Below are 24364 nucleotides of genomic sequence, written 5' to 3' on the forward strand. Positions count from 1 at the left end.
CACTGCTCTCAACAGTCAGAGACTTCACCAAAACTCGATGGAGCTTTCTCTCTCCTCGTCTCCCACCGGCAGCTGATCTTCGTAACCTTTCGTGCTTGACGAAATTGTTATTTAACTTACTCAGCTCCTTCTTCGCTGCCTCCTCATGCCTTGTCATTTCTATATGTTTACAGCCTACTTCTTCTCGAGAAAAGCTCACATACAACTGAAACATTGCCGTGACGACATCTCAACTCTATCGCTCAGGCCACCAAAATCTTAACTCAAACATCTGGAATGGATGCACTTTGTACACCCACCGAGGCACTGCGTCCAATTATTTGCCAAGGCCCAAGTCAATCATTTTTGGGCTCAACATAAACTTCTAGTCACCCCGATTAAGGTAGGCCCTTGAGCCCATTGGACCGGCCCTCTGCTGCAAAAATTACAATCCAACCGAAATAGGAAGGAAAAAACCCCTTGAATTTGGGATGAATGATACCAAATTGTCGACCCAGAAAATTGATTATCAAATAGATAATATTAGAAAGACTAAATTTAAATTTAAATTGCAAACTAAATGATCATTAATAAAAAATAAACACGTTAACTAATACTTAAGTAATAATTCAATTATCAACAACCACATTATTTAATTTACAAATTTTTTATTTTCCTAGCATTACCGTTAGCAAATTAAAATGAACAAAACACAAACTCATATGTCTATAAGGAAACAGTTTTCCAAGGGTAGAAGGCATTGTGCACGAGAGCCATTACATTCAATGTTGCTTACAATTATTAACATTTTTGTCCCTCGTATTTGAGGGAAACCGTGAAGAAGTTGGAGTATTATTATAAAACCAATTAGCAATGTGAGGAGTAGTCCAATTACTTATAAGTACATGCATGGTTCTTCCTCTTATTAATGAGGGATTCATTCCCCCCACGCTCCTTCACATGTGGCGAATTTTCAAGCTTAACACATAGACAACACAATTCGGGTGACGTGGAGCACGTGTGATTGTTGGACTTCACACATAGGACAACATGCTATGATACCATTAAGAAAGTTTAGATTCCACTATAAAATTAATTGACAATATGAGGAGTAACTTAACTACTTATAAGCACATGTAAGGTCATTTTTCTCATCAATGTGAGATCATTCTCAACAAACTAATCTTATGTAACAATTTTTTATACTAACTTCAACTAAGGAAATGGAGATATTTAAATCTAGACATAATGGATTGAAGATGATAACACTAAAAATATGTTAAAACCTTTATTTCCCGTTCCACACTCTCCCAAAAAAGAAAGGCTTGCCTTGCTTAAGATTAAAGGGTTTAAGGCAAAAGCCCTTAACCTGGCAGGTAATACACGTTGATCAACTCTATAAAGACAGTATAGTACTACTGCCATGCATTTTCAGCTCCTCTGATTTAGAGAGACATATGCACTAACATTAGACTCAACTTTCGGCTGTAGAAGTGAAATTTCTTGTGGAATTGACAAAGACGTATGAACTGGGTGGAGGGTATGATTGGAAGCAGCTAGGGCACTGTCCCACCAAGGGGACAAACACCACCTCCTTGGAAATTAATTAGGTGTTCTTCTTGTCCTACAAATCAACGGATATCAACAACTGGCCGGGTACAAATGAAATACTCAAATATTCTTGTTCTTCCACGACTGGGACAGCTACCCAGCCCTCTATACCATATAGGGCTGCAAATTACAAACACATACATGCCCAGTCAAGCACCATAGACTGCTTTATTGGGAAAATGAAGTTTTGTGGAATTTGGCTCAAAGTAGAGATTTTTCTTGGGCCCACTCAGAGATCTTATTGATCACCACAAATTAGCCTAACTACATACGGGACAAATCCGACCGTCCATTCATGTTGCCTTTTTGGTTATGGAGCTTATATTTGTCTAGGGCTCTGGGAGCTGAAGGCCTAGGAAGAAGGAGAACAAACAAAATGGGAGGGAATCTTTATCACTTATGTGCCCTGAGATTGAAATGCTGATTAAGAAATCTGCACTATAGAAAGTGGTAATGAAACAGCCTCAACTAGGAGAAAATTTGTTATATCATCCGTTGTAAAAAATATACACAGTAAAGTTAGGAAAAGTATTGTATGGAGGTCTCCTCAAGTTAAGACAGTAATTGATCGATATGACCATGAAAAATTGTCTCATAACAGAACTAGTTGTTGATGATACTCTCTTCTTGGTTGCTTTTTTATTTTTTATTTTTAGCATAACTGAAGTTCATACAACCATGCGTCTATTTCTATCATTATATCATCCAGCTAACCATATCTTAATAATAAAAATAAACGCGTGATTGCATGCAACCGGTAAGACATAAAACCCTCTCATCAAGTAGATTATTTAAACAGTCAACTAAAGTAGAGAGAATGGCACTTGTGGAATATTAGGTATGCTACAATATGAACTTGCATATGGTAAATCTTAAGAGTTTGCATTTTCTCCAAAAGTAGGATCCAGTTAAGTTGATGGGTAGGTAGGTTTGTTTGGCTGGAGTTCAAGTATAAACTTTTGAGAGAAAAATATATTTGATCATGACTTAATGGGAATACTATACGAATGTTAGAAAAGGTGCTGCATTTAAATTCAAATATAAACACTGAGAAACAAATGGGATCCTGTTACTTTTCTAATATGTGACAAAAGGATAGAATTATTTAAATGAGTGCCTAATCTCTTCTAGTCTTATGATAATCTGTTTTATTTATAACCAGGGCAAAGGGTGATTAATTTATATAAGCAGAGACGCTTAAAGTAGACCCCGTTTTGTGGACTTAACTACTACTACTAGTCTTTGCAACTTGCAACCCACACTCAGCTTTGGCAAAAAGTGCTTTTAATTAGAAGCACTTCACTATAAACAATTATTCTCCCGTACGATCTTTACACATATCCTACTATTTTGTGGCCATCTACATGGACCACATCTCGTAGATTAAAATATATTGAATACGTTGTATATTAATAAACCGATTGCTTCAACTGTAATGCAGATGTTTATTTCCTCTATTTGGTGAAATGAGAGCAAGAGATACGAAACTAAATTTAACATAAAAATTCCTCAAAGACTAGTTGTTAATACAAATACATAAATTATACCATAGTCATCTATGTTAGTATGTAAAGACATTTCACATCGAAAACTTAAGAAATCTTGAATCAGTTTATAAGAAAATGAGCTACATTCTCAATATTGCTAACTTGTCTTGAGTGAAGCCTCAACTTCCTTTATGGACGATAATTTACGAAAATTATTTAGATCAATGAAAAAATTGAAATGATCGATATTTTGATCAGCTACAATATTAATTTGGGAAAAAAGAAACTAAAATTTGCAATTGGAATACTATATATTATCATTTTCAGAACGCCAGAAGAAATGTGTGACCACTTACTCACTTAGGAAACAATCTGGTCACGGTCCAAATGAAATAGGAAGCTGAGATTGTTTGCGTGATAAAACTTGCAAGGTTTTAGGCTACGTGACTGACTGCAACTATAACGACTAATTTAGATTCATTGTATAAATATTTAATTTATTGCAATGACAGGTACTGATTACTGGGGTTTGTAAGTGGGTTGCCAGAAATATTTAGAAAGAAAACGACTAAATGAGTGAAATGGGAAAAGAAAATTGTAGGCCAAATACTGAGCATCAATTATGAAAGTAGAACCTGCCTTTTTTAACAAGCTCTGTCCATAGTTGTAAATTTCTGAACTTAACCTTAACAAGCTGCGAAAAATCCTCTTTAAGTTTTTAAATGCCCCTCATTCCTTTTATTTTTTATTTTTTTGGTCCTCACGCACTAATGACTAAATCTTGTTGAGTTGCATGTATTTGGTTAATTAGGACAAATAAGTATTAGATTGTCAATACAACAATTAAAGACAAAATTAGACAATAGAGTAAAAAACTTAGGCATTTTGTAACTAATTTTTTCAGCATTTGCAATAAAACTAGCTTTATTTGTCCAAAAAGAAGCTTAAATTTTTTAAGGTGCCCCTCTTAGTTAAATTTCTAGCTTCGTCCCTGATGATGGGGCATAACACTTCCTATCTGCGGATTGAGGGGACCAATATTTCGGAGGATGGCATATATTTTTTTCTAAACTAAACCTTAAATCTTTACAAATGTAGTGGTAGGTGGTAACTATCACATCCCCGCCTGGGCCCCTACCACATCCCAGGTCCAACTCCACTGTAGCATAATATTGTCCGCTTTGGGCCCCGACCACGCCCTCACAGTTTTGTTTCTGGGAACTCACATGAGAACTTCCCAGTGGATCACCTATCCTGGGATTGCTCTCGCGCGCTACTCGCTTAACTTCAAAGTTCCGATAGAACCCGAAGTCAGTGAGCTCCCAAAAGGCCTCGTGCTAAGTAGAAATGAGAATATACATATAAGGCTTACATGATTCACTTCCCTAAATGATGTGGGATGTTACAATAACAATTGGCAAAGAGTATGAATTCATATATCTTTCAGTGGAGGAAGGATATGCATGTCAGTGGATATAATACCTTGTAATTTAATTTCAGTACCTACAATTACAGAATGTGTACAGAGTATGCATGCATGGTTGGTCCACTAAGAATTAAAGTTTACTTCTGAAGGTAAGTTATGGCTTTTGCACAAGAGATCCATCATGCTTGTACTTAACCCCTTGTTTTCATGATGGCATCAAAATGTAGGGTTTTTCTTGCTTGTGCTAAAATCTAAATATTATATTTTTAAACTCCCTGGAGACGAGTTAAAATAAGTACCAATAGAGGCCATTTGCTCCTTCAAATTGAAAAGAAATGAACCGGTAATTCTTCTTATTTGTGGAACACTCGAACGGGTTTGTTTTAAGTTTTAGTTATCTCTCCCTATGAATATTTAGTCTTAGGTTAGTTTTTTTTATACCTTTTTAAAATATGTTACATGTACCCTTTAATCAACTAATGTTTTTGTAATGTAATTAGCATCCTAGAATGATCCTACATAATTAACAGTGTATATGACGTCCATAATATAAGACCAACTAATCTTGTAACAATAATAACAATGTCATTCCGTGATAATTTTACCATTATTATGTAATTGTAATTTTACTATTTCATAGAGTTTAACTACACATTTTGTGTAATTCAGACGCCGAATGTTAATGACATGTTGTACCTTACATGATGTCAGCTAATAATATTTTATGTTCATACTATAACAAGACGTTTATGGCGTAATAATCAATGTTGCCAGTCTACTAAATAATATCATTCTATAACACTATAATTATGTAAGATTAGACAGTAAACGTTCAGCATTATAATTTAACTTTATTAAGGGTACAGTAGAGTTTCCCTTTAGTTTTTACCGATGATATTTTAGATTATTTGTTGTTAGGTCATAGTTTCTTGAAATGGGGAGGAGTAGTCAAGAAGCATGAAACTTTGTCCAAAAGAAAAGCCAGAAAAAGCAAATGAACATTGGTTAAAAAAATGTGAAGGGAATTCAAAGAACACTCATTATATAAACCAACACACAGACACAGCTGGTAATGAAGTTGGAAGCTTAATTCACGATGCCTGCAGGAGAGAGGGAGGCATTAGGCAGCAATAAGCACGAATAGTGGTGAGAGGGAACAAGCGTCATGACAGGGTGGGACTGATGTCATCATAAACCCCACATAAAGCCCTTCTCGTGCATTTTGTTAGTGGTGCTGCAGCTATCATCAAATGTTTGAATCAGCATGCTGTAATATATACATACATACATATATATATATATATAATCAATATATAGTATATATAGCATAAATAATGTTAAGAAGCTACAATAAAAAAATAAAAAAAATAAGAAAAAAGGAAGAAGAAGAAGAAAGGTATAAAAAGTTTATTGGGACCAAACTCTCCATGCGTGTGAACAGTGACCACAAAGTCCCTCCAAGGGTAAACCCTTCCCATAGTCTCCAAGCCGTAGAAAATATGATTAAAAACAAATAAAGATATGTGTATATATGAAATAAAAGTACACTGAACATGTTTAAAGATTACAAAGCTTCCAGGTTGCAGAAGAAAATAGTAACAGTGCCTTGTGACTGACCCAAATGTAGGGAGAGGAGGTGCACTAGAGGAGACATTGGAATGAACTTGCTTGTACTTGTTACTTAATGGGTTTAATTCATCATGTTAAAGTTAAACAGTTTAGTAACCATAGCTAAAGCCACTTTAGATCAAGGCCCTTGTTAGCGTTGGCTTAAGTGCCGACAATGGCTAGTGAGTGAGAATCAGGTATTGAGTTAGCAAAGCTAAACGTAGCTTTTAGTTGGGGTCAAACTTAGCCTTATTCTTTTAACTTGAATCCCTTTAGCCCTTTGATTGAAGATTGATTTTGCCAATTTTAAGACTAAATGTGGCCTACAGTTCTTGGTTGGAGATGACCTTAAATTGATTTTAAATCTTTTGCACCTATTTTTTGTGCAATAATGTGGTTCAAATTCGTCTTTGACAAGAATCGAACCTAAGACCTCTCACTTACAAGTGAAGAGGAATACCACTAGACCGTTAGTACTAAGTGGCAGCTAGACCAATTTTTTAGAACATATTTAATTATACAAACCATGTGATGTGTCATCAATAAAAAATAAACACGTTAATCAACACTTAAGTTATATATAATTTAATCATCAACAAGCATGTCATATAATAAACAAAATATGATTTAAATAGGTTTCTTTCTAACATTACCTTATATCAAAGGGATTAAGACAAAAAAGGGGATCGCTCTCTCACTAAAAACAATTAATTATTGTGTTGGAAAGGGAAATAACTAAAAAGGTAACTAGTGTTAATAATGATTTTTGTTTACCCATGCTGCTTCTATAAATATATACACAAATATTTAACTGTGGGATTACCCAGAAGGCCTCGACAGTGAGTAGCTTTAAGGCATGTTAACATTGTTGTATCTTGTTTTTAACATAAAGGCATGATAAGTAAAAGAAGGTGTAAACCTCTTTAGGGCCAACCAGCAACCAGTAGGGGCAGGGAAATAGAGCTCCTGGTGCAAGATTAGAACAACATTGACAAGAGAGGAGGGAGGAGCCTGGAATGGCGTGCCCAGTTGCCACACAACAAAAAGTGTTTGGAAACATCAATTATTCCCCTTCCTCCTTCCCCTTGGTGTTATTGTTGCCATGGCCTTTCATGTTTCAATGAGAAATCTTACCAACTACCAAATGATATACACTTTTTCATATTTTTCCCAAGTATTCATCATCATTTTGTCTTAGTTGGAATGTGGCTAAGAAATAAATTCAGACAAGTTATAATTAATGACATATATAAGAGGTTATGAGGTAAGAATTACATGCACTAAGGACGTTACTGTAACAGTATATCGATTCAATAATTTAGTATTATGTTGTTTACTTTTTCATCTTGTAATTGAGTCGCTCTAATGAGTACGAGGACAACAAGAGTATGAAGGATGCCTTTGAAATTGAACTTGCTCCTTCACGCGAATATCCCATGATAATGGAATTGTACAACATATCAAGCTCAAAAGGTAAGAAGCATAAGTAATATGCAATATTGTACACCATGTATTTGTAGAGATATCATATGAGACTGAAAACCAAGGTATAATACTCAGAGAGAGAGAGAGAGAGAGAGAGAGAGAGAGAGAGAGAAGAGAGGAGGAGGGGGGGGGGGGTGGTGGAGTGTGCTCCAAGACACAATGATTACATAGTCTTGGGGAAGCAGAAAGGGTGGCATGGAAATAGCCAAGAGTATGGAAGAACGTGGGGACTTGACCGAGGTATATACGAAAGGAAAGGCCTATTCTTAAATCATGAATAATAAAATTAAATAATATAAATTAAGAATATAAAAAGAAATTTAAAAAATTAGAAAAACAAAAAGGAAAAGGGTTTGGCTACGCCTTTTATCATGATGATACTTCTCAGCCTTTTTGGTCTTTGGTCGGTCGACAATCTGTGTGTTGTGTGTTCACTCTGGTTAATTGTGCTGCCTGCCTGTGTTTCCCATCTCTATATAGCTACCTCCTCCTTCACTCAATCCTCTCTCTCTCTCTCTCTCCAAGTAGTACCACTGCACTCACAAAGTGTAATTATTTGCTTTGAACCAATCACAAAGCAACAAGCAAAATGCTTTTTATTTTACATGGAGGATTATGCTTTTAGGTTTAAATTATATTTAATGTGTGTATATAAAAAAAAATGAATAGTGGAAAGATAAATGAATAAAATAGAAATGGGATCCATCCCCACCCTGAAAGCTACAGCAATGGAATGGATAGAGAATGCCGTAAGAAGAAAGGAAAGGAGACTAGCAGTACTCAACAGACTATATATTTAGAGTGGTGGAAAGGTGCAGAGAGAGTCACAGGTTTGGAGAGAGGGAGAGGGAGAGGGAGAGATAAAAGAATTGAGAGAGGAGAGAGAGCAAAAAAAAACCAAAGGAAACAAAAAGATACCAACAAAGCACACAAAGGAAAAGGAAAGCTCAGTTGAAAACCAAGGATAAAAAGGGTCCTCACCCCAACAAACACAGCCCACAAAGGCGTGGCAGATCAAAAAACCTACCCGAGTGATTGAGATAGAGCGAGAAAACAACAAAACCACAAGAGAGAGAGGGAGAGAGACGAACATTGATCATCCTGAAACACCAAAACCCTCCATATATACATACACACACATATATATTTATATTCCCTTGATTCCGTTTCATCCTTCTCTTCAATTCCTTGGCTTTTAAAATTAGTACTTTCATTTTTTATGAAACCCTAGCTAGAAGCCTAGAAATATACACGAGAAGGGAAGATGATGTGTGGGAAGAAAGAAGATCAAGGGGAGTGCTCTCAGTCAGTCCAGAACCTACAAGCTTTCCAAGAACACTTGTTTCTCCAACAACAACAACATCATCAGATGCAACAACAACAACATCATCAGATGCAACAACAACAAGGTTTGATTTTTCCACATGATCATCAACCTCCTCCTCCAATCTTGCAGCCATGGACTCTCCCACCGAACCACACCTTCAACCCAACCGCCCACGACCCATTTCTCCTCTCAACTCCTCCCCCAATTCCGTCGTCATCATCCTATGCTTCTTTCTTCAATCGAAGAGCTCCTTCTCTCCAGCTCACATACGACGGTTCAGCGTCTGACCACCACCACCACCTCAGAATTTTGTCCGAGACGCTTGGACCGATGGTTCAACCCGGTTCGGGCCCTTTCGGTCTTCAGGCCGAGTTAGGAAAGTTGACCGCCCAAGAAATCATGGACGCCAAGGCACTCGCCGCTTCTAAGAGTCACAGCGAGGCTGAGAGGAGACGAAGAGAGAGAATCAACAACCATCTCGCCAAGTTGCGTAGCTTATTGCCCAGCACCACCAAAGTAAGTATATGCTGAAAATAATAACATTGAAACGACACCAAAAAAAAAAAAAAAAAAAAAATCTCAAACATAAGTGATATTATCATGCGCGTACAACATGTATTTTTTTTTTTTTTGTTATATAGAGGTTTTCGAACTTTGAACCTAGCCTCCCTTATCCATCACCCACCCACCATCTCCAGCGGACTACAACATTTTGTATTTTATATAGGGTGTGACAATATTCTCTTTTTCCTACCCTTTTTCGGTTTCTCTTGTTTTGTTTTGTAATGAGCTAGCTTTTCAATTTCAATCCAATATCTTTGTGGATCTTCTTAAGATTCTATTTAGGCTTTAAGATTATGCGCACCTTCCATCAAGAGTCGAGACCTAGCTATCTTTCATTAGAAATGTGGTTACATTTTATGAATAAGCTTTTCCATCCTTTTTCTTGTTTCTTTTGGTTTCTTCTTTTCTGAGTCGTGTGGTAGTTCCGAGGTGAGAAAGGAAAAAGAAAAAAAACCAAAGAAAAAGGAAGAATAAGCGTAATGTCGAAGTGTTGATGTGATAAAGAGGAACCATGGAGCAGTTAAAAAGCTTCTCATGGAAAATTCTTGCCGGAAATATCATATATATCACACATCAGTCAAACCATGTTCGAGAAATCAAAGAAATTAAAGGCCAGACAAAGTAGCACCTTTGTCAGTCACTATATGCACCCATCCCATGATCTTCCTTCAAAAACCATGCCATTCATCAAAATAACATTAATTATCTAACCTAAATTCTTAGTTATTTCGTTCAAGTGCATGTAATGCAATACTAATCAACATTAAACCAAATAAATAGGGTTTCTGCCTTTTGTTAAGTCTCTTTTCTGTTTTGTGATATAGACGGACAAAGCTTCATTGCTAGCGGAAGTGATACAACATGTGAAAGAGCTGAAACGCCAAACTTCTCTGATCGCCGAGACGAGTCCGGTACCGACAGAAACTGACGAACTAATAGTAGACGATGAATCGGACGAGGACGGTAAGTTTGTGATAAAGGCCTCACTTTGCTGCGAGGACCGATCGGATCTCTTGCCCGACCTAATCAAGACATTGAAAGCCTTGCGCTTGAGAACGCTCAAAGCTGAGATCACAACACTCGGCGGACGTGTGAAGAACGTGTTGTTTATAACCGGAGAAGAGGACTCAAGTAATAGCGGAGGGGAGCAAGTACAAATGCCGCATCAGCAGTACTGTAAAAGTTCGATACAAGAAGCGCTGAAGGCGGTCATGGAGAAGACCGCCGGCGGTGGTGGTGATCAGGATCAGTCTTCCTCAGGGAGTGCTAAGAGACAAAGGACTAATAACATCAATATCCTTGAACACAGGTCGCTTTGATTAATTAATATGAAGCCTAGGGCTTATTAGTTTTAATTAATTTTCTTTTATTTCTTTTGGTGGTTTGGGTTTTTCTTTGGTTGGTTTGTCGTGTTTGTTGTGGTGTATTTCCGTGATTGAACAAATGAGTAATGATGGTGTGGTTTGTGTACTACCTGCATTACTCCAAAAAATTGGTGAGAGAGTGGGAGAGAGATGGAGAGACGTAGAGAGAGAAGGTCTTTGGTTTGTTAGGAAGGAAAAAAACAGTAGGATCTTTTTCGTGAGGAGAGAAACCTCATATAAAATCCAAAGGTAGAAACTAAAATTGCATCATGGTCTTTGATTTGATCCCTTTTCAACTCAAAGATGCAGTCTGTCTGTGTTATGTGTTGGGGCTTTTGTTTTTTTGCTACTAGTTTTGTTGATCACTCTCAATCTAATCAGAGAATTGAGCAGAGCAGTTGTAGCACTGGTGGAACTATATATATTTAGTACTGTTTCACTAGTCAGTTCTCTTGTGGTAATGATAATGGTGACGATCTCGTTTTGTCATGAACAAAATTGGCCACCGCCACTGGTCGCCATGGCTCTACCACTCTAGTCTTCCTCCACAGTTCGTACGTACAGACTCTATTGTTCTTTTTGGTAATGAGCTCTATGTTCAGTAATGGAAAGCAATCGAAACGCTAAGGATCGAGCGAGTGCGAGGCATGCATGTTTCAGTTTTATCAGATCCTCTTTTATCACTGATATTTACTGATTTAAATAGACAGTACTGCTCGTGAATGTCCATATTCTACTACATATTAATACATATATTTTTGTGTATTTTTGGATCCTTTATGCCTTCTTCTATTTATTTTGTCACCCCTTTTCTTGGAGGAATAGATATGCACTTCGTTATTGGTATATAAACATGTGCGATGTGTGTGTGTGTGTGTGTGTGTGTGTGTGTATGTATATATATTTGGTATATAAACATGTGCGAAGTGTATCTGTATATATATGTGTGTGTGTGTATGGAGAGAGAGAGGAGAGAGCATGTTGATAACTTGATATGGATTAATCAATATATTCTTCTAATTTCACAAGGTAATTACTAATTAGCTTCTTATGGTTACGTATGTGGTTGCATGAAGATGCGCAATATCACCTCCCTTTAAGTTTCCTTTTGCCCTTCTCTTTGGTTGGGGGATAACAAAAGTTTTCTTAAATTAGTCACCTGACTAAAGCTGCTGTTTTTCTTTTTTAAGCGATAATGTTAGTTGGTTAAATTGTTAGTTATTAGGAGGGTGAGCGGTAAGATCGAACCCACACTACAGTGCATAGGCACCATTGCTTTCTGCCACTGCAATTAAACACCATATGCAATGTTGCTGAGTTTTGGTTAAAGGCATGCAATAACAAAAGAGTAGTGTTATTTGCACTCCAAAACTTTTTTGTGCATTCCAAATTTTCTATATTTAAAAAGAACAATACGAGTTGAAATCTTTTGCACTCAAAATCTTTTGTGGCCTTTCTATGACCTATCCCATTTGTTGACATCTGGCCAATCATTTGAACTCCACTTAACAGTGTTACTCAGGTATATAAGGCACAAATATGAGAGATTTTTCAGTGTGACCGCAACACAGGGTGGTACATCACGTCACTATGCAAATGGTGGGATATGTGTGTTAAAAAGTTAATAACTTAAAAAGTAAAATTTCCTACCACTTATATAAAAACACGTAGTATATCATCCGTGTTTCAGTCACAATAAAAAATTTCTCCACAGATGGGCCAAAGAAAATTTGGATGCAGAAGATTTGAACTCAACCAATACATAGATTAAATGTGCCAGAAACGTAATATGGTACACTAAGTGTCATAATACAATTGGTTAAAAATTTGAAAAAAAAAAATTTAACCAATTATATTATAACTCTTTGTGAACCGAACTGTGTTCTCATGCACAATGAAATAATATCTCCACTTTATGAGGAGTACCCTAAAAACTTGATACGTACATTTCAAAATGTAAATGAAAATATGAAATGCATGAACTTATTACCTAGATCTGTGTGGAATAATTATGTTTTCGAGGGAAGATTACTGCATCGGCATAATTGTTTTTGCTCGATTATGTGAAACGTCATTTGATGGATACGAATATATACTTGGGAAACCCAGCACTACGTACTCGAAAAACAGTTTATGACAACGTCATTACATGCAAATATTGCCTTATCTCGATCGTTTATTGTGTTTCTGCACTCAAAGGCTTTTATGTGATCTATCCCATTTGTTAGCATTTGGCCAATCATTTGAACCTCATTTAACATTGTTAACTTTTCAACTTATCTTTTTAATAAAAAATAAAAAATTAAAGTAAAAGAGACACGTGTTGCTCAAGTATATAAGACACGGAGAGGCCAAGGAAGATTTTGGATGCAGAAGATTTGAACTCGACCAATACACTTGATTTAGTGTGCCGGAAACGGGGCTTGATACACTAAGTGTTATAATACAATTGGTTAGAATTTTTTTTTTTTAAAAAGTGCATTTTTGCTTACCATCATAAACTATGATGTATGCTTACCATACACCTAATCAATTTACACGTGTCCTTTCACTTAACCTTGGTTAATTTTCTTCAAAATTTACAAAGTAACATTTATTGTGAAAGTTAACTAGAGTTAGATGAAATAACACGTGTCAATTAATTAAATGAATGGTGAGCTTGCACTATAGACTATAGTTATGGTGGTGAGCCAAAATGCTCCTGAAAAAAAAATTCAACCAATTATATTATAACATTTTGTGTATCGGATCATGTTCTCGTGTATATTAAAAAATCTCTCCACGTGAAGTACCCTAAAAACTTGATACGTAAATTTCAAAATGTAAATGAAAATTATGAAATGCATGAACTTATTCCCTATATCTGTGTGGAATAATTATATTTTCGAGGGAAGATTACTACAGATCTGCATAATTGTTTTTACTCGATTATGTGAAACGTCATTAAATGGATACGAATATATACTCGGGAAACCCAGCACTACGTACTCGAAAAACTATTAATGACAACGTCATTGCATGCAGGTATTGCCTTATAGCTCGATCGTTTATAAGGTTGTAAGTTGGAATTGTGTTTCTGATTCCGACTATAAAACTTTCAAATTTGAATTTGAAAATTTTGAATCCAAATATTTTCCGAAAATTTGAAACAGAAGTTGAAATGCATTTAGAGATTTCGAGAATTCATAATCGTGTATGTTGGTCGATTGGCGCTGTGCGTCCAATTCCAACTTTTTATTGGATATAATACACCTGCTGGTTCATATATAAATTATTGGAAAACTGTTGTCATTAGCAAGGAGTGCTGGATAAATAATGTGTTAAAACGGTTGTCCCACTGGAATTGGTCAGATTAATTGATAAAAAATAAGGTTATCCACAATTTCAGATTAGTTTTATTATGTGGTATTCTAAACCACCCAATGATTCAGTTATAAAACTTAAATGAATATATAAGGCTTAACTATTAATTAGTAGTAGGAACAAGTAATTGGGAGTATGAATTTTTCCTCCTCGTGGCAAGATGAAGCATGCATGCCGCTTCGGCTAATGGCAATGAACAAAATCAAATCTATCTATCATGTATAGAGCTCGTTTGGAAACGCTTTTAAATTACTGAAATCGCTTTTGATGAAAGTGTTTTTGGTACCAATGTCTAGTAAAAATGCAAGTAAATCTTGAAAAAATACTTGAAGTGTTTCTTGCAAAAAATATATAACTGGCAATTCTTGCAGGAAGCACTGTAAGTGCTTTTGAAACCCAAAAACACTTTCACCAAAAAAGTTTTCATTCATCTTGAAGTACAACTAAAAGACCTCTAAGTTTTTATTAAGCAATTTGTCAAGTATCATACAATAGCAACTATATCAAAGTTATAGAAATTATGAGAAAGAGATGTACATTTTGGGTCGAGCAGCATAAGGTCTTGAAGCTTTTTTGGGCCCTGAAGTTTGGGTTAACCTGATCTAATGTTGCAGTGGGTTGGAAACAACGCTGACGTAATCCGTGATCAGTTTGTGACGGAAGCAAAACTCAATACTTCTTAATGGCCCGTAGTGCTATCTCCATGTTCCAACCTCAATAATTTTTTTATTGCACCAATTAGAAATGAAAGAATAACCCAACTTTAGTGTATATTTTTATTTTTAAATAAGATCATAAACACAAACTACTAGAAAAGTTGAAGTAGAAAAACAATAAGCTATGTTTATTCTAAATATTATACTAATTATGCCCCTCATCTCTAGCTTGTTCGTGGTTCTTCCTCTTGTAGGTAGTGGCAGATTCGACAATAACAGCACAAATGTTGTGGTGGAGGTAGCAATCTTCCAGATTGTGTGAGTTTGCTCTTTCTGTCGTATTTTCTTATGGGCTATACTTGTATTTGGACTACTTTGGACTTTCTGTTTCATTTAGTAGTTTTTTTTTTTTTTTTAAGTAATGAAAGTTTCTATTTTGACCAAAAAAAAAAAATCGTTTTCAAGTTTTCTGACCAAAAGTAAATGATAGAAGTATTTTATTTAGTTTTGGTATTTTCCTAGTTCCGACAGTGAGTTGTGTGAGGAAGCTTCGTTTCTGGGCCCCATCCTCGTGAAATAATAGACGGGCAAAAGTTGAACCCTAAATTGTATGATGATATATGGATAAGAGGAAATGTGTTTAGCAACATGTATATATTGAATATAATTTTATATCAATAAAAAAAGAGGTTAAGACCTTCTTTGTAAGTTTTTAAAAGGATTTACGGTATGTCTTGGTTTAGGATGGAGGTAGCCGCCCTTCCTCGGATGATTGATAATAAAAATGTACAAAGAAAAAAAAGGTGATATTTGACTTTTCAAAAGATGAGTAGGAGTTCCTACTAAAATGTTTGTTGTTGATTTATAAAACTTCGACTTATAATCAAAGTTGTTCATATTTTGTAACGACGGTAAATAGTTATTTTAAATTTATTGTAATTTATAAAGGGGTTTTTGAACATTAGTTGTGACATCCCACATCGCTCAGGAGAGTGATCTTTATATGCATATTCTCATCTTTACCTAGCACGAGGCCTTTTGGGAGCTCACTGGCTTCGGGTTCCGTTGGAACTCCGAAATTAAGCGAGTAACGCACGAGAGCACTCCCATGATGGGTGACCCACTGGGAAGTTCTCATGTGAGTTCCTAGAAACAAAACCGTGAGGGTGTGCGGGGGCCCAAAGCGGACAATATCGTGCTACAGTGGAGTCGGGTCCGGGAAGTGGTCCTGCCTGGGTCGGGATGTGACAATTTGGTATTAAAGCCTAACTTTGGTCGTGGTGTGCCGACGAGGACGTCGGGCCACTAAGGGGGGTGGATTGTGACATCCCACATCGCTCAGGGGAGTGATCCTTATATGTATATTCTCATCTCTACCTAACACGATGCCTTTTGGGAGCTCACTGGCTTCGGGTTCCGTTGGAACTCCGAAGTTAAGCGAGTAGCGCGCAAGAGCACTCCCATGATGGGTGACCCACTGGGAAGTTCTCGTGTGAGTTCCTAGAAACAAAATCGTGAGGGTGTGCTGGGGGCCCAAAATGGACAATATCGTGCTACAGTAGAGTCGGGTTCGGGAAGTGTTCCTGCCTGGGGCGGAATGTGACATTAGTCCTTGCAAAAGATTAAAATTTAAAAAAAACCTAGTGCTTGAAGTGTACTTTTATCAAAATTTATATTCAATTTTTATTATTTAATGTGTATTTTTATTTAATCTCTCTACATTAAATTTTAATTTTATTAATATGCACATATTTAGTTCTTTAATTATAAATGAACATAGAAAATATTAAAAGAATTTTGTGATACAAAATATATAAATACATGATTGTGTTGTGCCGAAATATGTATAATTGACTTTTTTGTACCTACATGATTGTACCGAAAAATATTATAATGAACCTAAATGTATGTACCGAAATGTATTATATTGAATTAATGTACCTAAATATCAATACCGAAATGTATGTACCGAAATGTATGTACCGAAATATATGTACCGAAATGTATGTATTGAAATATATGTACCGAAATGTATGTACCGAAATATACGTACCAAAATGTACGTACCGAAATATACGTACCAAAATGTATTATATTGAATTAATATACCTAAATGTCAATACCGAAATGTATGTACCAAAATGTACGTACCGAAATGTATGTACCAAAATATAGTAAATTGAATTAATGTACCTGAAAGTCAATACTCAAATGAGAGGTATTATGTTTGAATCTCGTGAATGACGAATTCGATACCAAATTAAGTTCTTCATTGTGTGGTTTAGCCGAACCCCCCTCGCCTTAGTGTAAAATATATCGTTGTACTAAAAAAAATAAAAAAATAAAAACTCAAATGTGTGTACCAAAATGTATGTACCGAAATGCATGTATATGTTTAATGTACCTATATGTTTGTATCGATGGATATAATGAAATATTCAAATATATTAATGTACCTAAATGAAGAACATACGAAATTGTTATTGGACTGTAGTATCCCACATCGCCCGTGAGGGCGTGGTCTTTGGGCCTTATATATCCATGCCTGGTGCTTCAACTTTGAAGAGGCCTTTTGTGGTGGGAGATGTGGTCTGCGGACTAACACTCGGCCACAAGAACAAAACCGTGCGGTAGCTTTGCTGCGACATAGTCCAGAGGGAATGCCAAAGCGGACAATATCTTCAAGGTGGGAAGACCGGGATGTGACAATTTGGTATCAGAGCCAGACTCACGGTCGTGGTGTGCCGACGAGGACGTCGGGCTCCCTAAGGGGGGTGGATTGTAGTATCCCACATCGCCCGTGAGGGCGTGGTCTTTGGGCCTTATATATCCATGCCTGGTGCTTCAACTTTGAAGAGGCCTTTTGTGGTGGGAGATGTGGTCTGCGGACTAACACTCGGCCACAAGAACAAAACCGTGCGGTAGCTCTGCTGCGACATAGTCCAGAGAGAATGCCAAAGCGGACAATATCTTCAAGGTGGGAGACCGGGATGTGACAATTTGGTATCAGAGCCAGACTCACGGTCGTGGTGTGCCGACGAGGACGTCGGGCTCCTTAAGGGGGGTGGATTGTAGTATCCCACATCGCCCGTGAGGGCGTGGTCTTTGGGCCTTATATATCCATGCATGGTGCTTCAACTTTGAAGAGGCCTTTTGTGGTAGGAGATGTGGTCTGCGGACTAACACTCGGCCACAAGAACAAAACCGTGCGGTAGCTCTGCTGCGACATAGTCCAGAGGGAATGCCAAAGCGGACAATATCTTCAAGGTGGGAGACCGGGATGTGACAGGACTGTATATTATTAAAAAAAAAAAAAAATTAGTTGCCTAAATGTAGACATTAAAATATTATGATAAATTATATTTAAATGTAATTAATACATTAAAATAGGAATAAAAAGATAAATAAAACATCAAAATATAACTAATAAATGAGATGATTAAATGTACTAGGGACTAAAATTGGATTTTAATCTTACACAAGGTTATAGTCTAAAACTCATCTTTTTTAAGGATTAAAATGAATTTTATATTTAATTTATAAATTGGGTTATTTATGCATGCTTATTTTGTTTCACGTGATGATCTTCTTCCGGCCGGTGTTGTTATTTACTGAGAAAATTGCCGCTGAATTATACAAAGTGTGAAAGGATGAAGTTTGTTATGCAGAGTCATCATTTCTGTTCTTTTCTCCATAAATATATTCAATACAATTTGTCCATTTCAGGGGGTGGATTGTTAATCAATCAAAACAAACAGCCAAAAGGATTGTAAAGTATCTTCTTAATTTAATCTAAGATCTTTTTTATTATTTGTTTAAAGAAAAACTAATGAAAGGGACTTGAAAATTTTGAGTTTCAACGATAATGACAAAATAAAGGGTAAAGTGAATAGTACTAGGTTTGACTTTTTAGTGTAAAAATATGGTTTTTCGTTTAAGTGAACAGTGTCGTGGACTTTTCGTTAAAACTCAATTTGTTTAATTCATTAATCAATTGATTTTCTTTTTCTTTTGACAATTGATCATTTGATTCTTTGTTTTTAAGTTGTGCTCGTAAGCTCGTTTGACAGTGCTGTTAAAATAACTGAAAAATTTTATGATGATTATGTTTTGAGTTGTACAAATGCATTTCACAATGTGCTTTTTAGGAAAAACACTTCAAGTGCTGTTCAAGAGTAATGTTGAATTAGCTTAAAAATACTTTTAAAATGACTGAAAACATTTTAAAAAAAAAAGATTTCAAAAACACTTTCAATATTTACTAAAAATGTATTTCAAAAATATTTTCAATCGTTTTAAAAATACTTTCAAGTTATCCATCTAAAAATTTATCCCGCAAACAACACTTCTCGTGAAGGTGAAATTGAAGAATGTAAAACAAAAAACAAAAGCAAAAGACGCTTCTACAAGCAAAACCTCGAAGAAATCTCCTTTCCTGTCTTTTCTCTCATCAGTTTTAAACCTCCGACACCCTTCTTCGCTCGTCTCTCCGTTTCCGTACACTCCCCCTCTAAAATCCGTCCTCTGCAGACAGAGAGATACGGAGACAGCGAACCTTAATTTCTTTGCAGTAGTTTCTGGAAAATGTTGGTTCAGAGGAGAGTGATGACGTGGAGATCGGTGGCCAAGTCTTTGCAAACACTTGTCGCCCACGCCTCCCTTTTCACGTTCACGATTCTCCTCGTTCTCAAACTCCACCGTTCCGTCCGCTACTCTTGGTGGTTCGTTATTTTTTCTTCCCTTTGCATTTTTCTTGTCTGTTGTTTGGCTGCCGAGAAACTGAGAGAAAATAAAAGGGGAAAAACGGAATCTTTCATATGCGTTTGAATTTTTTATTACCAGAGAGTATTAAGAGACTGTAATTTATCGTCTTTTACTGCATTGTACTGTGAAACTAAGGTGCCCATTTGTGAGTTTGTGAAGTTTTTACCTTTGTGGGTTCAAATTTCTTTATTTAGAGAGTGAATTGCTGAGAATCCCCCTCAATATTCGAGTAAAAAACTTGTGGGTTCTGCTTATTAATTTAAAAAGTTACATTCTTGAGCTCGTAGGTGATTCTATTGGGCATGCATTTTCGATGATCGTGGAAGGTTGTTGATCGAGATCTTTGGATTTTATTTGATGTTTTTAGTTAGGTTTTGTTATGCTTTTTGTTTCAAATTCTTATGTGGACTATAATATTTCGGCATCCGCAATTTCATTAGCTCAATGAATCCATTTTGTAAGATAATTCAATCAGACCCATGCACTATCAAATCTATAAAAACAGAGTTGAAAACGTACGAATTCAGTTAGGAAATTAACAAGGTGTAAGCCATTCATTGTTGCCATGGTTGTAGTGGCTGCTGCGTTTGCATTGTAGTTGTGGCTGATTAGTGAAGGTTGTAGAAAGAACCTTTTGAGGCCATCGCATGTAAGAAAACTGCATATGGTTTAGGTTCTGTCACTTGTAGTTGTCTCGAGGGTTCTGAATATCTTGATGAAGCATAACTATCTCTAAAACTCCCAAAGCTCAGCTGGCTTTTTTGGTTTTGATTAATATATATTGTTCTGTTTTCGTAATACTGCAGGATCATATTATCCCCTCTGTGGCTTTTCCATGTAGTTGTAGCACGAGGCAGATTTTCGTTACCTGCTCCAAAGCTCCCTAATGATCGCAATGTATGAGTTAGTATGTCCATTTTTTATTTTTATTTTTTGCATTTGTCCCCACTGTGTATGATCATTTTTTTCATAGACGATCCAATTTATTTATTTATGTTTAAAGTCGAGCAACGAAAAAGTAAATATCTCTTTCTTATGGGCAGTGGGCACCTTTTCATGCTGTCATGGCGACACCATTGCTTGTCGCATTTGAACTAATGCTTTGTATATACCTTCAGAGCAGATATGGTATACAGGCGGCATACTTAATGACAGGGATCATTGAAATCATGTTCTTTATCTATAACGTGTTTACTTTTCGGTTGGTCAATAAAGGAATTATCAAACTGTCACTTATGATTACTTCTTGGAATTTTAATGTGTGCAGTTGTAAGCTTGAAGATTGTCTTTGCACCCTTGTTGGCATTTGAACTAGCAATTCTATTTGATAATGTCAGGTATCTGTATTTCTTCCAATCATATTTCCAAATTTGAACATCGACCTGAGACGAAGAATCTTGTTAATTGGTTCTGTAAGACTGTGTAGCTTGCATTGTATTATGTGATGTTTCTGTTAAGGAAATTGTAATACAGTTTAAGTAATTAATGTTTCTATTGTGTAGGATGTGTAAGGCTCTAATGCCTGGAGACGATGAACATGCGAATGATGATGTGATATGGGAAACGCTTCCTGTAAGTTTTCCACTATGTTTTCAAATGACGATTGAGTTGGGAGAGTGCATTTCTTGTTCTTATTAATAATTGTCTTAAATGAATGCAAGTGGCGAGTATGACTTGAATATACGGTAGTCCATTTGCTCTGGCAAATTTGCAGTATTATTACAAGTAACTTTTATGTGGCATGCTGACAAGTGATAATTAAATGTGTTACTCGGAAAGAAGAAAAAATAATGGTAGTGAAGACCTTTTCTTTCTCTAATGGTATGTATATTGGATTGTACAAGTAAATTAAGGCTGCATTCCCTTGCACAGGCAGTGAATATAAAGATGGTAATTGTTGCGTGATATATTCCTTGTCTGTGTATAACTGTATATTGTATTTTTGGAAATTCATTTACACTTTCTATACTAAATTTACCATTCTTTGGCTTCCAGCACTTCTGGATTTCTATATCCATGGTCGTCCTTCTTGCTGCCACAGTATTCACTCTTTTAAAGATAAATGGTAAGTTTAGTTATGAGTTGTAGTTACTGCGTGATATACTCCTTGTTAGCGTACAGTTATCAATAACATTACCATGTCATGATGCATTGCTTCGGCCTGATTAACTTTATTCGACATACAGGTGATATTTCTGCTCTAGGCTGGTGGGACTTATTCATAAACTTTGGGTACTGTAACTACGTTTACATTTGTGTATACAGTAATGTTTGAAATTTATGTTTAGTATTCTTTGTCTTCACCTACTGAAGTAACCTCTGTATATCCCTTTACAGAATTGCACAGGGTTTTGCCTTTCTTGTTTGCACGAAGTGGTATAATCCAGCTATTCACAGACACGCTCACATTCAAGAACCTTGTTCATCTTCCATGAATGTAAAATACGTTGACTGGAATAGTGGCTTAGTTGTTTCTTCAGATGACGATCAAGACGAGACTGTAGTATGCAGCCTGCAGGATATCGGTGGGCATATTATGAAAATTCCTCTAATCATTTTCCAGATCCTACTCTTTATGCACTTAGAGGTATATTAGGCGTTTAAAAGAACCTATTTGTTGATAGTTTGGAATGTTCTCAACATGTCATCATCTCAAGTATATTTGTCGTTTCAGGGGAGGCCATCGGCTGCTAGGCATATCCCAGTTCCAGTTCTTTTTGCTCCTCTTCTTTTAGTGCAAGGAACCGGTCTTTTGTTTTCTGCATATAGATTAACAGAGAAAATTGTTCTTTTAGTACATGATGGAGTTTTTTCTGTAAGATACTTGGACATAGCATCAAAAGTTCGCGAGTATTTTGGGTTCTATCGCCATGGTTCAAGGTAAGGCTTTATTTCTTGGAAATGGAAAATTTAAATGTTCTCTGGAGATCTCTACTCCAACGAGCTGTAAGCAAATTAAAATTATTGTCTAAATTGTTGGTTATGATTCATTTCATCCTGTTGGCTTGTTGGTTATGATCCATCCTGTTGGCAGGTTATTGGGCTGGTGGTCGATTGACGAAAGAAGTCGAGAGGAACAGGCTAGACTGTATTGTGCAGAGGCTTCAGGGTCTGTGATTTCTATACATTCATAACTGCATTTTTTCTGCAATATTAAGCAATTTTTCTCCATACCGCCTGCCTTCTTTTTTAAACGATATTAAAGAGTCCTTGTATACTTTTACTTAGAAGTTTTAAGGACCTCAAAATGTTGTGTAAAATCTGTAGATGCTGCGCTTTGAGTGCGTTCTTATGTGGTAAACATAGATGCTTGATATTCTGCAAGGCGTGTTAATGCACACCACATATGAAGGATTTCTCAATGGAATTATAATGGTCGTTTTCTTTTCTCCTGAAATTACAATGTAGTTATTGCTATACATTTTTATCCTTCAGTAATCTTGACAGGTCCTGCTGTTTGTGCCTCGTATTGCCATCACGTCAGTTGCTAAAATATGTTGCAGTTTTGATTCTTATGCATTTATAGAATATGTTGCAGTTTTGATTCTTATGTGTTTTTTTTCCTTGCAAGTTCTGTTGCATACAAACATGCCCCTTACGTTGCATGAAAGTAGATGTATCTTGCAAAGTCATCATTGTCAATCCTTGCTTTGATCTTTCTTTCAGGTATAACACTTTTTCACCTGATATAGTGAAGAAGTTGCCTAGATCGGACCTTGTTGAGGAGGTGAACACTATTTTGATTCTATTGGCCGACGGCTACCTCTTAATCGAACCATTTGTCTTGGTTTCGGCATTGTTTTACTGTCTAATTGATATTGGATACATGTAATATCAGCTTATAATAGTTCTTTAAATACTTCTATTTTTCTATCTCAGATTTGGAAACTGCAAGCTGCACTCAGTGAGCAAACAGAAATCACGAAATTTAGCCAGCAGGAGTATGAAAGACTTCAGAATGTAATGCTTCAACAGCGACGTTTAATATTATAAATATATACAAAAATTTCAATGTTGATTTCATAAATGTCACAAGCCTACCTGCTTTCGATGAATCCTGCAGGAAAAGATCCTATGTAGAGTATGCTTTGAAGAACAGATTAATATGGTCCTGCTTCCATGCAGGCATCATGTTCTGTGCAGGTACCTTCTTCATGTACCCTTTCACAGCTACTTGTTTCCACCCTTACAGCATATTATTTTCCATCGTTTACAAGTTATGGTGATTTTACTCACCAATTCAGTGTTTTTAACGCATTCTCAGCACTTGCTGTGAGAAGTGTAAAAAGTGCCCCATATGTCGTGTCTGCATTGAACAGCGAGTGCCGATATCTCATGTGTAAAGTATGCCCGAAGACCAGCAGTTGTTGCTTGTGATTTTCGGATACTAGGTCGAGACAAGCAATTGGAAGCTGGAAATTTTTCTTTCAACCATGCCCTTTTTGTTGTGGTATAATACCAAAAATTGTAAATATGATGGCGATATAGTCACAAATTTCAAAAGTGTTGATTGAGCTTACCTGTCCATATTTTACACACAATCTGTCTAAGTCACGATTGAGAATGCGACCATTTGAAAGGTAAAAAGCTCTGTTCATCTTGATTTTTTTTTTTTGCTTTTTGTTTTGGTTCGCAATATTTTAACCTAATTTAAACTACAGAAAGATGAATTCTTTAATGTAAGCCAAAGGGCATGCACTGTTCTCGTCAACTTGATAACGTAAAATCCT

General features: G+C 36.2%; 2 protein-coding genes across 3 annotated transcripts; both read left to right on the plus strand.

Moving 5' to 3' along the window:
• Positions 1–8415: 8415 nt before the first annotated feature.
• LOC137738172 (basic helix-loop-helix (bHLH) DNA-binding superfamily protein) lies at positions 8416–11697 on the plus strand. The gene is made up of 2 exons (XM_068477798.2): positions 8416–9439; positions 10312–11697. Exons 1-2 carry the CDS (start codon positions 8861–8863, stop codon positions 10804–10806), a joined length of 1074 nt encoding a protein of 357 aa, XP_068333899.2. The 5' UTR covers positions 8416–8860; the 3' UTR covers positions 10807–11697.
• Positions 11698–19205: 7508 nt separating this feature from the next.
• On the plus strand, positions 19206–24237 carry LOC137737442 (uncharacterized). Of its 2 annotated transcripts, XM_068476912.2 has the most exons (14): positions 19206–19591; positions 20441–20531; positions 20678–20762; positions 20902–20971; positions 21137–21206; positions 21630–21699; positions 21821–21866; positions 21972–22221; positions 22309–22514; positions 22669–22743; positions 23301–23361; positions 23514–23594; positions 23698–23777; positions 23899–24237. In XM_068476912.2, exons 1-14 carry the CDS (start codon positions 19455–19457, stop codon positions 23975–23977), a joined length of 1401 nt encoding a protein of 466 aa, XP_068333013.2. In that variant the 5' UTR covers positions 19206–19454; the 3' UTR covers positions 23978–24237. The 2 variants fall into 2 exon arrangements, with proteins under 2 accessions (XP_068333013.2, XP_088539059.1); XM_088682933.1 differs by lacking the exon at positions 19206–19591 and having other exon boundaries at positions 20440–20541.
• The last annotated feature ends 127 nt before the right edge of the window (positions 24238–24364 follow it).

Source organism: Pyrus communis, chromosome 13 (assembly GCF_041283825.1).
Source record: "Pyrus communis isolate YQ-2024b chromosome 13, ASM4128382v1, whole genome shotgun sequence".
Taxonomy (NCBI): domain Eukaryota; kingdom Viridiplantae; phylum Streptophyta; class Magnoliopsida; order Rosales; family Rosaceae; genus Pyrus; species Pyrus communis.